This window comes from Cordyceps fumosorosea (assembly GCF_001636725.1).
Source record: "Cordyceps fumosorosea ARSEF 2679 chromosome Unknown scaffold_16, whole genome shotgun sequence".
Taxonomy (NCBI): Eukaryota; Fungi; Ascomycota; class Sordariomycetes; order Hypocreales; family Cordycipitaceae; genus Cordyceps; species Cordyceps fumosorosea.
The window spans coordinates 454072-467466 of record NW_017387316.1 but is presented as its reverse complement, the minus strand read 5'-3'; the positions used below and the strand labels follow the sequence as shown (position 1 = coordinate 467466).

Below are 13395 nucleotides of genomic sequence, written 5' to 3'. Positions count from 1 at the left end.
TCCGCAAGCGCGCGCGCGGGGGATGTTTTTGTGATACTAGGTAGACTGTTTTCGATAGCCTAGACCTTTGAACGACCCGTTGAATCTCGATTTTGCCTCAAAAATAAGGCCTGCGATGTGATGAGCACCAGCCCAGCCCTTTTCTTTTTTCAAAGAAAACGTGGTCCGAAATGAGCTCATCAGCATGCCAGTCCGGGTGGAAGGACCTAGGGGACAAGCTCTCTGTCTTGGGTCGGGACTTGGGTCGGGGCTGACGATGAGACATCGGCGAGGACAGTGTCTCAATCGCTCATCCCAGCTCTCCGGTTGTGTGAGAGTTTGTAATCAGTGGCTTGGTATAATACACCAAATACTGTCTATCTTCGTATCACCTCCCTGGTATTGATGTTCTGAGAATTGATCTTTCTTTCCCCTAAAGGAAAATAAGGAAGTCACCTTCGTTCGCTCGCCGCTGGGCATTCTTTTTTTTGTTTGCGTTTTGCTACTAGTTGTGAGCTTGTGCTTGTAGTTTACAGCTCGAGACGGCGTAGTGGGCAAGTCCGACATCCACGATGCGTTGTAGTGGCTGCCCTTGATATATGCTAGAGAGAGGTGTGTGCAAGTAAAAAACTCTTAATTCATGTATATTCATAATGTTAAAAAGAGACGACCTAGTACGGCCGAGGGTATCGCGTGCTGAAACGCCCATGTGCATCTAAACCACTTTCCAACATGAAAAAACCAATACATGATGCGAAACAAACTCCGTAGATGTATGCAAAACGAATGACAGAAAAACATAACCCAAGCCCGCTTCTAAACCATTCTTATACCGTTAGTACCAGAACCTGCAGATGTAGCGTAGTGTGAACACAATATTGGCTTTCTCTAGCTCAGGCCCTCAAGGCTATCCATCAATGCGTCGCGGTCGATGGCCTGGGCAGTTACTCGTGCTGGTGCACCTTTTCGTTTTTGCGAGGCCCAATAATCCTGGAATCCTGGAATGGCCCCTGGCTGATTAATGCCAGGTGACCGGGCCATGTCGCGTTCCTTTTCCTTGGCCTTCGTCTGCGTCGTCACTGGCGCTTCTGCTGCACTTTCGCAGGCTGCAGGGTCAGCCGCCAACGCCTCCGCTTCCGCAGCGCCGCTGCTGCCCCAGGGGCGCCAGGCTGTCCAGCCTCGCAGTTTGCTCTGACTGCTAGTTGCTGGTGAGGAAACAGTTCGTGGGGACTTGAGTCCAGCAACGTTATCGCGAAGGGCGGCATCGCTCCGCTTGTTGGAGGAGCGCGACAATGTGGGCTGGGCAGTAACACCCGTGACGACGGCGTCTGCGCCGCCCAGAGGGCGCAGAGTCATCTGACTCGGTCGGGCTTGTAGTGTGTGGATATCGAGGCCGCCGGAAAGTGACATTATTGACTCATGAGAGGCGGACCTGCGCAAATTGCGTCGAGGAACTGTGATGATGCTCGTGTTCGTGTCGAAATTATCCGTGTAAAAGCCGTCTGATGGCTGCTCATTGTAGCTATGGCCGGGTCCCGCCTCATCCTCTTCGGGTATCGAGATACGTGGCATGGGAGGTAGCTCAGGCTCCGGTTCTAGGCAGGCGAGCGACTGAAAACTATGTGACGACGCGACTGACGGCTGCTTTGCGTGCGAGGCTGACCAAGAAGGAGAAAAGGGATCTACGCTCGTGACAGGCGATGCCATAGCCGTGGGAGGATCGGAACCAAACGCTAGCCTGTGGCCAACTAGCGGCGAACTGGGGACAGAGGAGGAGTAGTCCATCTCGGCTTGCCGATGGGGCAGCGCGTTCCATGCTGGCGGGGGTCTCGAGCTGACTGGAGTCAAGTCCTCCTGTCTGGCATGAGAAAGCAGAGCTGGTGCTGTTGGTGAGGAAGGCAGGCGTCCGCCCCATTCGGAGGACGATTGAGGCGGCGTTGCTGGTGCTGAGAGCGATGTAGGAGGCGTACAGATGCCCATGGGGAGTAGGCCTGCTTTGGTCCTCTTTAGCTTTTTTGAGGACTTCGGTGTCGCAGCATGGTAATGATGGTGGATATGCAGTTCTTGCGATAGAGCAGCACCGATGTGATTTGGGTGGTCGTCCAGTTTGCCCTTGAGTTCAGCCTTGAGAGTTGAGGCAGGGCTAGCAAAATCCTCGTCCTCGGTAGGTTGTTGGTACGTGAGCTGCCCTCGTAGCGACTGTATTTCGTCATTGGAATTCTCGAGAAGCTCTCTAAGCTCGGCAATTCCAAGTTGAAGGTTGGCATTGTCCTGGAGGAGATCTCGAACGAAGTGGCCGACAATCTTGTTATTTTTACCATCGCTTTGTAGAGAGCGAGTGGCGGCGGCGCCCTTGAGGCGACCTGCGGCAGCATCAAGCTGCTTCTCGACCTCGCGCTGTCGTTCCAGGCGCTGGACAGTTTCGGCATGCCGTTCGCGTTCCTGAGAGGCCTCCACTTCCAGACGGTCGAGCTGGTCCTGCATATCCGTCACGCCGCGCTGGGCCCCTTTAAAGCGCAAGGCATAGGAGCGGGCATCTTCCCTAGCAGAACGAAGCTCCTCGTGCAGGCGGTCCTGCTCCTGCTCGAGCAGGGCGAGGTGGCGCTCAGCATCAGCAGCACGCGCGGCGGTGCTCTCGAGACGGCGTACTGTTTGATTCGACGAGAGCAGGCTGGTCTCGAGCAGTGTGATTTTAGTGTCGGCGTCGGAGACCGTGGTATTGAGGGCTTCGAGTTGGTCCAGAAGGAGACTATTTTCTTCTATTTTGGCAGCATTTGCTGCTACGAGCGCATTGTTCTCCATTTCAAGGCGGGCGATGCGGGTAGTAAGTTCAAGACGATCTCGCTCGGCGTCGACCTTGTAAGCCTCGTGACGGGCGAGGAGAGCCTGTGGGACTGTTAGTGTCGATGATTCACTGCATACTGCGGCCAAAATACGCGACGAATGCGCATCGCGTAGATATGATGGTGGCTGAGTTGAAGATTGCGTAGAAAACAGAAGCGAGGAGAAGCAAAAAACAAAATTAAGTGAACAATTCAAGTCATGGTGGAGGGCACGCAACGGCCAAGCCGAAGCGCGTGGCTAGCTGAGGGAGAAAGAACCAAGCTCGCACCAAAAGCAAATAAGCAAGGGTACGTTTGTTGAAGCGCGCGTGAAACAAATGGGTGGTAGGAATGGGTGAACGATTGGATGCAGCCGGCTGAAGATTGCGACGCACCGAACAGAGCTAGCACATAGCGGAATAGGCCTTGCATTGAAGGCGCGTATTGGATGGTAGTGGTTTGGCTGGAACGTGAAATATGGTGACATGCTTTATGTGGAGGGAGGGTGAGTCGCGGCGCTGGAGCATGGGCGGATAGGCACGCGGGACACGCGATAGGGAAATGAGGACGGAAAAAAAAAGGAAAAAAAAAAAAGCCAGAAATTGACGGAAATGAGACGTACCTGACCGAGCTGAGCAGCCGTGTGCGCATCTTTTTCGACAGCTTCGATAATGTTTGTATTTCTTCGCAGCGCCGGGCAGTGGGCGCGACTGCAGCAGCAGTGTAGCGTGGCTGATGGTGTCGCGGAACGGCGACCATCGGGTGCGGGAGTCGACCTGCGCAACGGTGGCGTCATCTCGAAGCGGATGAGCGCAGTTCGGGATCCGAAAAGGTCGATGTCTTGTATTCGATGCAGGTGCCGGGGAATAAAAAGAACGAGGGCGTCGTCGGCGTCGGTTATTGCGATCTAGTCACGGGCGAGAACAGCGGCGAGACGGAGCGGACCTGAACTGTCGAGGGCCACAGGGCGACCATGGTACTGGGAATAGCCGGCGTAGGGAGGCGGAACGAGGGTGGACGTAGATGGGACGATGGGGGAGGAACTGGGTGGCGGCGTATAGTGGGAGAATAGGATAATATTGCCAAGGGCGGAAATGCGGTTTGGTGATGTTGCCGTTTGTAGGCTTCGAGGTTGGTAGGGGCGAGTGCGGTCGAAGCCGTAGGTTTGAAGGAGCTTTGTGTCGGCGGAGGAGGAAGAGAAAGAAGAAAGAGACAGGTTCGAGAGCCGTTTCAAGAGAAGAGATATGGAATCGAGCGAGAGGACGAGAGGAAGGACGAGGCGAGGCAGCAAAGGACTTGACATGTTGTGTTTCAGTGGCTCGCGAGGTTGGGCAATTCGAGAGAGGAGCTTATTCGTTGTGGTATTTGCCCAACTTGGCCTAGATGCACAGCCGCGGGTACGAGAAGGTACTCGAGTCTACATTGTCCAGTTACATGCATCGCTAAGAAGGCGCCGTAGTGCTCAGGTACAGGCTGTCCATCGCCCTGCAGGGTCGTTGGTGGGGAGGTGGGGTTGGCGGGTTTAGCGGACATCGACGGTCCTTTTTAGCGGTCTAAGACGCTGTCAACTTGCTGTGGCTTCGTGGAAGCCAGCCACAAGTTTTTTGTAGTGAAATGAAAACGGTGGGCGGTCGCGTGGGGTTTGCCTGGGTTCGGAGGTAGTAGTAATTTGAAAATAAAATTGACGGTAATCACAAACTTACAATTCTTTGTGCAAGTTTGCAGTGGCAGAATTGAGCAGATCATTTCAACTCCTGGCATTGAGAATACCTGTAGGGAAGAACTATTGTGGCTGTTCGCTTGCGGGGGACGAACGGCTTCCTTGTATCGTGCTATCGCCAGCTGCATCCGTTTGCGTCCGCCTGCATCACCGTGCATCGCCCTGCGTCTACACCGTACTTTTTTTTCCCATGCGTTTGTGCCCAATGCCTACACCAACCTCCCACCGTCGAGAACTAGCCAAGGACTGCAAAATTTTGATTCGCCTATCCATGTCCATCCAGCCCGCCGCAGGGTCTCAATATCAGAAAACCGATATATCGTCCCGCCCAATCTGCTGTTCAATCCACACCACGCTCACCCCGGCAAGCCAGCCGGCGGCAGATGAATCAAAATAGGCATAACCGCCTATTCGCGCAATGGTGCTGGTAATGAATCGCCCAAGCCTCGTGGGTTACCTTTTTTATGTATGCTGGGCTACAGATTACTGGGAGCCAATAATGCAAGCACTGCTGAATCCTTGATAGTTCACTGTTTACGACATGCTGCAAGACTCCCACGATCGTCGGCAGACTCGGAGTATGCTGGAATCATGCCTTGAGACAAATCATTGCTATCAGATATTCATAGATGTCCATTGCTCTTATTGACTAATCTGTATGAGGGCTCGATCGAGTTCTCTACGATAACGGAGTGTCTGCACTGTTCATGTCGTCATAGTTCAGCGCATTCATCCACTACAATCCACCCCCGAGCCCGGTGCAACTGCCACTAACAACCCCCTAGAACATCGCCGGTATTCGCCCATCAACCTCCCTCCAACGCTGTCCAATGAGCACCCCGCCATTGTCATCCCCTCTCTGATCGCATCATGACTGTCACTGCCGCCTTACATGACCACCAATAACGTGCTTCTCCTCTACTGATGCTCCCTGCCTAGACCCGATGCAGAGCTCACTGTACTCCCCATAATCGACGACCTTAGAGCAGCTCCTTTGTATAATTGACCCCTCACTTGTAGTCGGACACGCTCTCTCTTTCATAAACTTATCACCTCCATTCCATTTCTAACATATGCACCACCAACTTTTCAACCTTCAACCTTTAATCCGCGTCGTGAGTTCGCAACCAATCTCCGCGCCAGCTTCATCCACAATCTCCGTCCCGCTTCGCCGTCTTGCCTCCAGCCGACGTTGCATTTCTCACACCAGCACCATGGCCGCCCAAGAATACAAGCTCAAGGGCCTCACTTCAATTTCCATCTCACCCGGCTCCAAACAAGAGGTCGAGGTGGAGGGCATCGAGGGTGCCAAGGTACTTCTGATCAATGCTGGCGGCCGCATCCAGGCCCTCGGCTCAAGATGCACCCACTATGGTGCCCCCCTCGCCAAGGGCGTCCTGACCGGCGCAGGTCGATTAACATGCCCATGGCATGGAGGTGAGTGATACAAAGCAAATCGCTCAGACAAATCCAAACCTGACCAAAAAGCCTGCTTTAATGCCCGGACGGGAGACATCGAGAGCGCTCCTGGACTCGATGCCCTGCCAACCTTCAAACTTACTGAACGCGACGGAGCCGTCTACGTCACCGGCGACGAGGCGACCATCAAGAGCTCCCGCCGCCGACCTAACTTTAGCTGCAACCCTGGCGCCACAACTAAGTTTGAGGGAGACGTCGTCATCGTCGGCGGCGGCTCCGGGGCCATGGGCGCCGTCGAGGGCCTCCGCGAAAAGGGCTACGACGCCGGCATCACCATCATCTCCAACGAGGGCTACCTACCCATCGACCGGCCCAAGCTGAGCAAGGCGCTCATCGCCGACGCCGGCAAGCTCGCCTGGCGCGAGAAGAGCTGGTTTGAGGCTGGTGGCGTCCGCTGGGTTGACGGCGAGGTCGACGCTGTCGACTTTGCCGCGCGCGCCGTCAGCATCAAGAGCGGCGGCCGCTTCCCCTACACCAAGCTCATCCTTGCCACCGGTGGCACCCCCCGCGTCCTCCCTCTGCAGGGCTTCAAGGTGCTCGGCAACATCTTCACGCTGCGCAGCGTGCACGACACCAAGCGCATCAATGAGGCCATCGGCGAGGCCAAGGGCAAGCAGATCGTCGTCGTCGGCTCCTCCTTCATCGGCATGGAGGTCGCCAACGCCACCAGCAAGGACAACACCGTCACCGTCGTCGGCATGGAGAAGGTACCGCTCGAGCGCATCCTGGGCGAGCAGGTCGGCGGCGCCGTCCAGAAGACGTACGAGGCCAAGGGCGTCACGTTCCACATGAGCGCCGGCGTGGACCGGGCCGACCCGTCCGGCGCGGACCCGTCCCGCGTGGGCGCCGTGCTCCTCAAGGACGGCACCCGCATTGACGCGGACCTCGTCATCCTCGGCGTCGGTGTTGCGCCCGCCACCGAGTACCTGCGGGACAACGCCGTCGTGCGCCTCGAGGAGGACGGCTCGCTCCGCACGGACGACGGCTTCCTCGTGCAGGGCCTCAAGGACGTCTACGCGGTCGGCGACATCGCGACATACCCGTACCGCGGGCCCGGCGGCGACGGGCGGCCCACGCGCGTCGAGCACTGGAACGTGGCGCAGAACGCGGGCCGCGCCGCCGCGCAGCACATCGTCAACCCGGCAGCGCCGGCGCCGCCGTTCATCCCCGTGTTCTGGTCGGCGCTCGGCGCGCAGCTGCGGTACTGCGGCAACGCGGCGCCGTCGGTGGGCGGCTGGGACGACGTGGTCCTGCACGGGGACCTGGCGCAGGGCAAGTTCATCGCGTACTACACCCGCGGCGAGACGGTGGTGGCGGCGGCGAGCATGGGCATGGATCCCGCGGTGATGCAGTCCTCGGAGCTGATGCGGCTCGGCAAGATGCCCAGCAAGTCGATGCTGGAGGCTGGCTACGATGTGTTGAGTGTGAACCTGTCCGACTAACTGTACGCGATGTGATGTGAAAACGAAAAGGAAAACGAAACCTCGAAAGATGATGCAAATTAGTAGAGCAGCGGACATGATGATGACTTGAATTTATGAACGGAGCTAGGCACGGGTGGCAAATTACGGTGAAATAATTGATTTAATTTCTTTCACATTCATAAACTATATACCAGTGCAGCCTGGGTCTTTGTCATGTTGCGCTATATCATCTAGCAAGCACGGCAAGCCGTGTCAGGGCAGTAGCCGTGGTTGCAAGTGTAGCTGCAAAGGCCCTTGTAGCCATCACCCTCGCCCTGGAGAGGGCATCCACGGGTGCCCGTCTCAGGAGGCGGGTTGACCTGGCTGCCGTAGCGCGTGCACTTGCACGGGCCGGGCGGGCAGTAGCCGTAGTTGCAGCTGAACTTGCAGAGGCCCGTGTAGTTGCCGCTCTCACCATCCGCCACCGTGCCCTCGACGCAGACCTGACCCCCCGAGGGAGGCGTAGAGGTCGGGGGCGGGTTCGTGGCCGTGGGCGAGGTGACCGGGTTGCCCGGCGGGGTGCTGCCGCCGCCGGGGACGGGCGGGTTGGTGCCGAGCGACGGCCGGGCCTCGCAGGTGCTGACGTGCAGGCCGATGGTGAGCGACGCGAGGCCGTGGCCCTGCAAGGGATCGCTCGGACCGTGCGGGACGGTGCCGACGTAGGCGTTGAAGTTGTAGAGGCCGCACGGGCAGACGTCGGCAATGTCCATCAGCGACGTTTCCTGCATCACGGTGGCGCCGCCGCGGCCGAGCGCGAAAGTCTGGCGGCCGACGGCCGCGGGCACGGCGAAGATGTGGGCGCCGGCGGGCGCATTCTCGGTGTGGGTCTGCCCGCCCGAGGTGACGGTGATGATGCCGGCGGACTTGAGGAAGGAGGCGACGTAGACGACGTCGGGCAGCGTCTGCCAGCCGTCCGGACGGCCCTCGAAGTAGTTGCCGGAGGCGTTGTTGGCGGACCGGCCGGAGGTGGTGTCGGTGGCGTCGCAGTCGAGAGAGGCGAGGGTGCGGCGGTACCAGTAGATGATCTTTTCGTCGTCGATGTAATTGTCGACGGACTTGGCGCCGGCCTTGTAGGCCTTGATGAAGGGCTTGGAGAGGTCGAGCCAGCCGTCGTGAGGCCTGTAGATGTGGTTAGCACTTATTACAGAAGTATAGAGAGTATTGGTAGACACTGCTTACATGTCGTTGGTCCACTTGGAGTTGCCATCGTCGTAGTGAGGCGAGTTCAGGGGTCCGACGTAGTGAGACTCGCCGTAGTCGTTCCAGGTGACGATCTCGACCATGGGGAAGCCCTTCTGGAGGATCTCGTTCCAGCGGTCAAAGAGGAGAGAGCCGCCGGGGAAGACCCAGTTCTTGCTGAAGGAGACCTCCGGGCCGAAGTGGGTGAAGAACCAGGGCGAGACGGGCGCGAGGTAGGTCTTGCCGCCGAGCCAGCTCTGGTAGGCGCTGTCGCCGTCGGCCACGGACACGCTGCGGCCGGGCTTGGGGGCCTTGTTGCTGCCGTCGCTGGGCCAACCCATCCAGTTGAGGGCGCCGTCGATCTTGTCGGCGCTGGACTGGCCCGGGTGGAAGTTGGGCACGAAGTAGACGTTCTCGCCGGCGGCGCCGCGCATGGCGTCGACGTCGAGGCCGTCGCCGGCAAAGGACGAGGCGAAGACGCGGCCGTCGACGCGGAGCTGCGCGGGACGGTCCTTGTACTGCTTGATCTTGGCGCCGACGCCGCCAGCGTCCCCGGGGCTCCACCAGTTGAAGTCGAAGGAGATGAAGACGCGCATGCCGTTGCGCGCGGCCGAGTCGTAGGCGTAGCCGAGCTGCTGGTCCGTGTAGCCGTCGACGCCGATGTTGAGCGCGAAGGCGTCGATGCCGGCGGCCTTGGCCCGGCGCATGTCGTCGTCGTAGTCGTTGGAGGACGTGCGGTCACCGACGATGCCGATCTGGGGGGGAGGGAGATTAGCTTAGGATGACGGAAGGGAGGGGCTACATTAAGGATAAAAACGAACCATGAAATGGCAAAAGACGAGACGGTCTGCGGCGCGCTCGGCAAGAGGACCGCCGCTGGCGACACTCGACAGGGCCGCGGCGGCAGCCAGAGCGCCCACCGCGAGCTTGCGGAGAGCACCGATCATATTGGCTGGTTGAGTCTATATCAATTAGAACAAGGACAACTCGCCTGTAACCAGTCAACTGAAAGAAGAAAGCCGGGTCGTCCCCTTATATAGCATTGCTCTCTTCCCTTGGCTACCCCAACACCCCACAATGTGTACCATAATCCCCAGGCAGATATCCATTAAAATCTGTAATCACCGGAGAAACACCCTACTCAAGATCAAGACTAAAACTTTGATCAATGCATGTGCTTGGGGATCGGACCGATCCTCTGCAGTTGGTGGCTGCTGTCAAGACCGGGCGACGTCACATTCGTGTAAGCCGAGGCGGGACGCTAAGCATAGGCGGGCGGAAACTTGTCAGGAACAGGAAGGCAGATATATTATTGGAGCTTTTTTTAGTGAATGGGAGGGGAACATTTCCACCATGGATATGTTTCGAATTCTCGGCATGGCTGTAATGGGAAACGAGGTGTAAACAGCGAGACTGGCAGGTGGATGGTCAGCCTCCAGCCCGTCAGAAGCCACTCGCATCTTGACAGAAGGGGGAAACGTTATTAGTCCCTCCCACGTTGAAGGGAAATCGCCGCTCATGCACGGCTTGGGCCGGGCTGATTGCTCCTAGCTATGTAGTAGAGTTGGGGTTCCCGAGCGTGGGGCGCATCTCGACCGCCGCACTGGTGGAATATTTGTCCGTCAGCCATCCGGCGCATACTTAGACAACTCCAGTTCAAAGCTACGAGACGGGGTTATTTCTAGATTGGCCGAGCTGCGCCATTGTTACTTGTGGTACTACGGTAGATATGCAAGAGACTCTGTTCTGCGACAAAGAAGCACTAGATGGATGGAAGTGTTGATGAATGCCGAATTACGACTCCTAGTATGGTTCTCGACTTAATCAGAAGGGAAGGTAATTAAGCAATCTGTAGTTGAAAGGAAAAGAAACCACATGCCTGTTACAGGCATTTCCGTAACGTGTGTCACCCAAGCATTATCAGTGTGCTGCCTAGAGCAACAGCCTCGTGCTTTCCAGGTGAGGTTATGATGCGATCCAATTGCTCCCACATGTAAAATGAATACAGTTTTTCTTTTCAAAATATCTACATGTACAAGTCAACAGCACACAACTTCCTCTTGCCGCCTCCAAGAACCCAATGCCCACTACAAACTCTCCCCCCTGTCCAACATGTCCACCAACTCAACCATCTTCCTCATCCTCGTCGCCTCCGTCTTCACCATCCTTAGGCGATGCAAGTACCCATACCTCCCCGTCCTCCCCAGCGCCTCAAACGCCCTCTCCGCCCGCGGCCTCGCCTCCAGCAGCGCCCGCAGCTCCTCCGGCGTCTCCATCCGCGCCGACCCCTCGTACGCGCGCTCCCAGCGACCGTCCGCCCGCGCCGCCTCCACCTCCGCGCGTCCCGCCTCCGTCATCCTCCCCGCCGCCTCCAGCGCGGCCACCCGGTCCACGTTGCGCCGGGACCAGGCCGAGGTGCGCGGCCGGCGCGGCGTGAAGCGCTGCAGGAAGAAAGACCGCGAGTCGTCCGGGCAGCGGCGTCGCTGGCCGTCGATCCAGCCGCAGCAGAGCGCCTCGTCGACGGCCTCGGCGTAGGTGACGCTGGGGATGCCGGTGCCCTTCTTGGCAATTTGCAGCCAGAGGCCGGGCGCGCGGGGACCGGCACGGAGCACGTGGCGCCGGAATGACGGGGCGTCGGCGAAGGGGAGGGTCGGGAGGTCAGCGGCTGCGGCTGCGGCTGCGGCGACGACGCTTTGGGGGGTGGTGTCGGGGGCTGCCTTGGCCGATGCCTTGGCCGATGCCTTGGCCGATGACGCCTTGGATGGCGTGGATGAGGAGGCCTTCGATGCTTCTGTGAGACATCCTGTGCTAGACGGCCGCGGCTTGGTGATGGAAGGGCCTGCGGGTTGCGTCGCGGCCTGGGCGAGACGTGAAGAGCGGCGCGCCATGGCTCCGAGACGGGATGCTCGAGAGCTGGCCAGATGTGAAGCAGCCGGGAATATTTTTGGCAATTGCATTCAACGGTAGGTAAATATTAGACGACTGGTAATTTAAGGACGCATGATGCAGTAATTGCTGACTCTATAGGGTGAAATATGTTCTGTTCCAGGAGAGGAATCACGCCGCTCGCTCACGACGAGTCAGGCAAAGTAGTAGTTATTAGTGCGTAGGCGCCGCCAAGGAATACGCTGGCCAGCTTTAATCCCAACATTCGAATGCTGGCCAAATATTCTCGATACAGAGGAAGCAGGATAATTTCACTTGCCAGATAACTGCCAGTTTCTGTTTTTCATTTCTTTAAATTATACAAAATATAGAGACATTCGACCGTGACTCTCTGTACAAGTGCCGTCTTGCCTACAGGACTCTGATGGATTGAAAAATATGTGCAGTTTTCCTATTTAAATCACGAACACACCCCTCTAGTGCTGATGCTCGCAGATGGAAACCTGGCCCTCAATCTCCGGCCGCATCTGGATGAGCGTCATGTTGTCCGCCTTGATCGTGTTATCCGGCTTCTCCCCCAAGTCCGCCGCCATCCTCTTACTATTCCCGGCCATCGGCACCGTCTCGCTGTTCGGGAAGCGCTTGTCACAGGTGCCGCCCGGCAGGATCGTGTCCCCGAGGTACCCCTGGTACGTCGCGTACTGGTGGAAGACCTGGCCCCAGTTGCCCGCCACGCTGCCGAAGCCGCCCGGCACCACCTTGTCGAACACGCCGACCTTGCCGGCCTCGGCAAAGTCCTCTAGCCAATTGGTGCGCCCGTACGCCGTCGGCGTGTTGGAGTCCTGCGCGTAGTTGCTCTGCCACTCGTTGCTGCTGGAAAAGGGCGAGGGATACTGGGGGAGCGCGTGCCAGTCGAGGCTGTGCGACATCTCGTGCAGCATGACGCTCAGGTCCGGCGCGCTCTCGACGACGCAGTCACCATTCGAGAAGGTGAAGGCAGCCGCGCCGTCGTGGAGGCCGGGCGTGGCGACGAGATGGCTGGGAAGAAACAGTTAGCCATTGTCCATCACTAGGGCTGAGAGTCTCTTGCAGAGCTGACAAGACCAACTCACCGGATAAAGGATCGCATGTGCACGGGAGCCCGCCCGAAAATGTCAATCATGTCAATCTCCGACGCCCCGGCGTCCTTGTGCCGGCAAAACGTCCAGCCCTCCTGGCAGTCGTCGTAGTGCACGTTGAAGATGGTGAAGTCGTTCGGGCTCAGGCCGTGGCTCGTAGCAATGTCCTTGCACGACTGCGGGATCCAGCCGGGACCCCAGTAGTCCCAGGTGGAATGCGTCGGGTGCAGGTTATCCCGCAGGCCAGCCTCGAACCGGCCGTAGTCAAAGGCCGGGTTCATCTCGGGCTTGTCCGGGCTACCGGCGAGGGCGAGGCTGGCGCCGGCGAGGACGCAGCCAACAGCGGAAGCCTTGACAAGCATAATGAAGAATAGAGAAGCGGTGATGTGAGAGAAGATGGATGTCGAGGATGACGAGCAAACTTGCCTCTCAAGGGCAAAGGACGCTGCTTTTATAATCATCTCGGCTCTCTTTGTGCGAGAATTGCAGCTAATTTGCCAAGTCCGTCTTCGTTATACTGCCAGCTGATAGGGCCGACAACTTTTCATTCTAGTGCAGTCTCACGATATCCTAAAACCGTCAACGCCGAAGGCCTCTGTCCAATAGATCCAACTGACGTCAAGTCGTTGGTGCCAACTAGTGCTGGTGCTTGTAAGCCCAAGTCCACTTGGACAGAAGCCGTGGACTTGGCCTGTTGGCTGCTGCATAAGCGTGACCGAACCTCCGGGCGCAAGAATCTTCTCGATGCG

The 13395-nt window shown here is 57.9% G+C and overlaps 5 protein-coding genes across 5 annotated transcripts; 1 reads left to right on the top strand and 4 right to left on the bottom strand.

Annotated features, from left to right (window-relative positions):
* Nucleotides 1–867: 867 nt before the first annotated feature.
* ISF_06348 (hypothetical protein) lies at nt 868–3597 on the bottom strand (the record flags this gene model as incomplete). Its single annotated transcript, XM_018849952.1, has 2 exons — nt 868–2865; nt 3424–3597. 2 exons carry the CDS (start codon nt 3595–3597, stop codon nt 868–870), a joined length of 2172 nt encoding a protein of 723 aa, XP_018702929.1.
* Nucleotides 3598–5735: 2138 nt separating this feature from the next.
* On the top strand, nt 5736–7442 carry ISF_06347 (Pyridine nucleotide-disulfide oxidoreductase, FAD/NAD(P)-binding domain protein; the record flags this gene model as incomplete). The annotated part of the gene is made up of 2 exons (XM_018849951.1): nt 5736–5958; nt 6010–7442. 2 exons carry the CDS (start codon nt 5736–5738, stop codon nt 7440–7442), a joined length of 1656 nt encoding a protein of 551 aa, XP_018702928.1.
* A 212-nt stretch (nt 7443–7654) lies between these two features.
* Nucleotides 7655–9589, bottom strand: ISF_06346 (alpha-1,3-glucanase; the record flags this gene model as incomplete). The annotated part of the gene is made up of 3 exons (XM_018849950.1): nt 7655–8582; nt 8643–9397; nt 9464–9589. The coding sequence occupies 3 exons, from the start codon at nt 9587–9589 to the stop codon at nt 7655–7657; spliced, it is 1809 nt and encodes a 602-aa protein (XP_018702927.1).
* A 1140-nt stretch (nt 9590–10729) lies between these two features.
* On the bottom strand, nt 10730–11530 carry ISF_06345 (hypothetical protein; the record flags this gene model as incomplete). The annotated part of the gene is made up of 1 exon (XM_018849949.1): nt 10730–11530. One exon carries the CDS (start codon nt 11528–11530, stop codon nt 10730–10732), a length of 801 nt encoding a protein of 266 aa, XP_018702926.1.
* Nucleotides 11531–12004: 474 nt separating this feature from the next.
* On the bottom strand, nt 12005–13008 carry ISF_06344 (Metallopeptidase, catalytic domain protein; the record flags this gene model as incomplete). Its single annotated transcript, XM_018849948.1, has 2 exons — nt 12005–12566; nt 12641–13008. The coding sequence occupies 2 exons, from the start codon at nt 13006–13008 to the stop codon at nt 12005–12007; spliced, it is 930 nt and encodes a 309-aa protein (XP_018702925.1).
* Nucleotides 13009–13395: the final 387 nt, after the last annotated feature.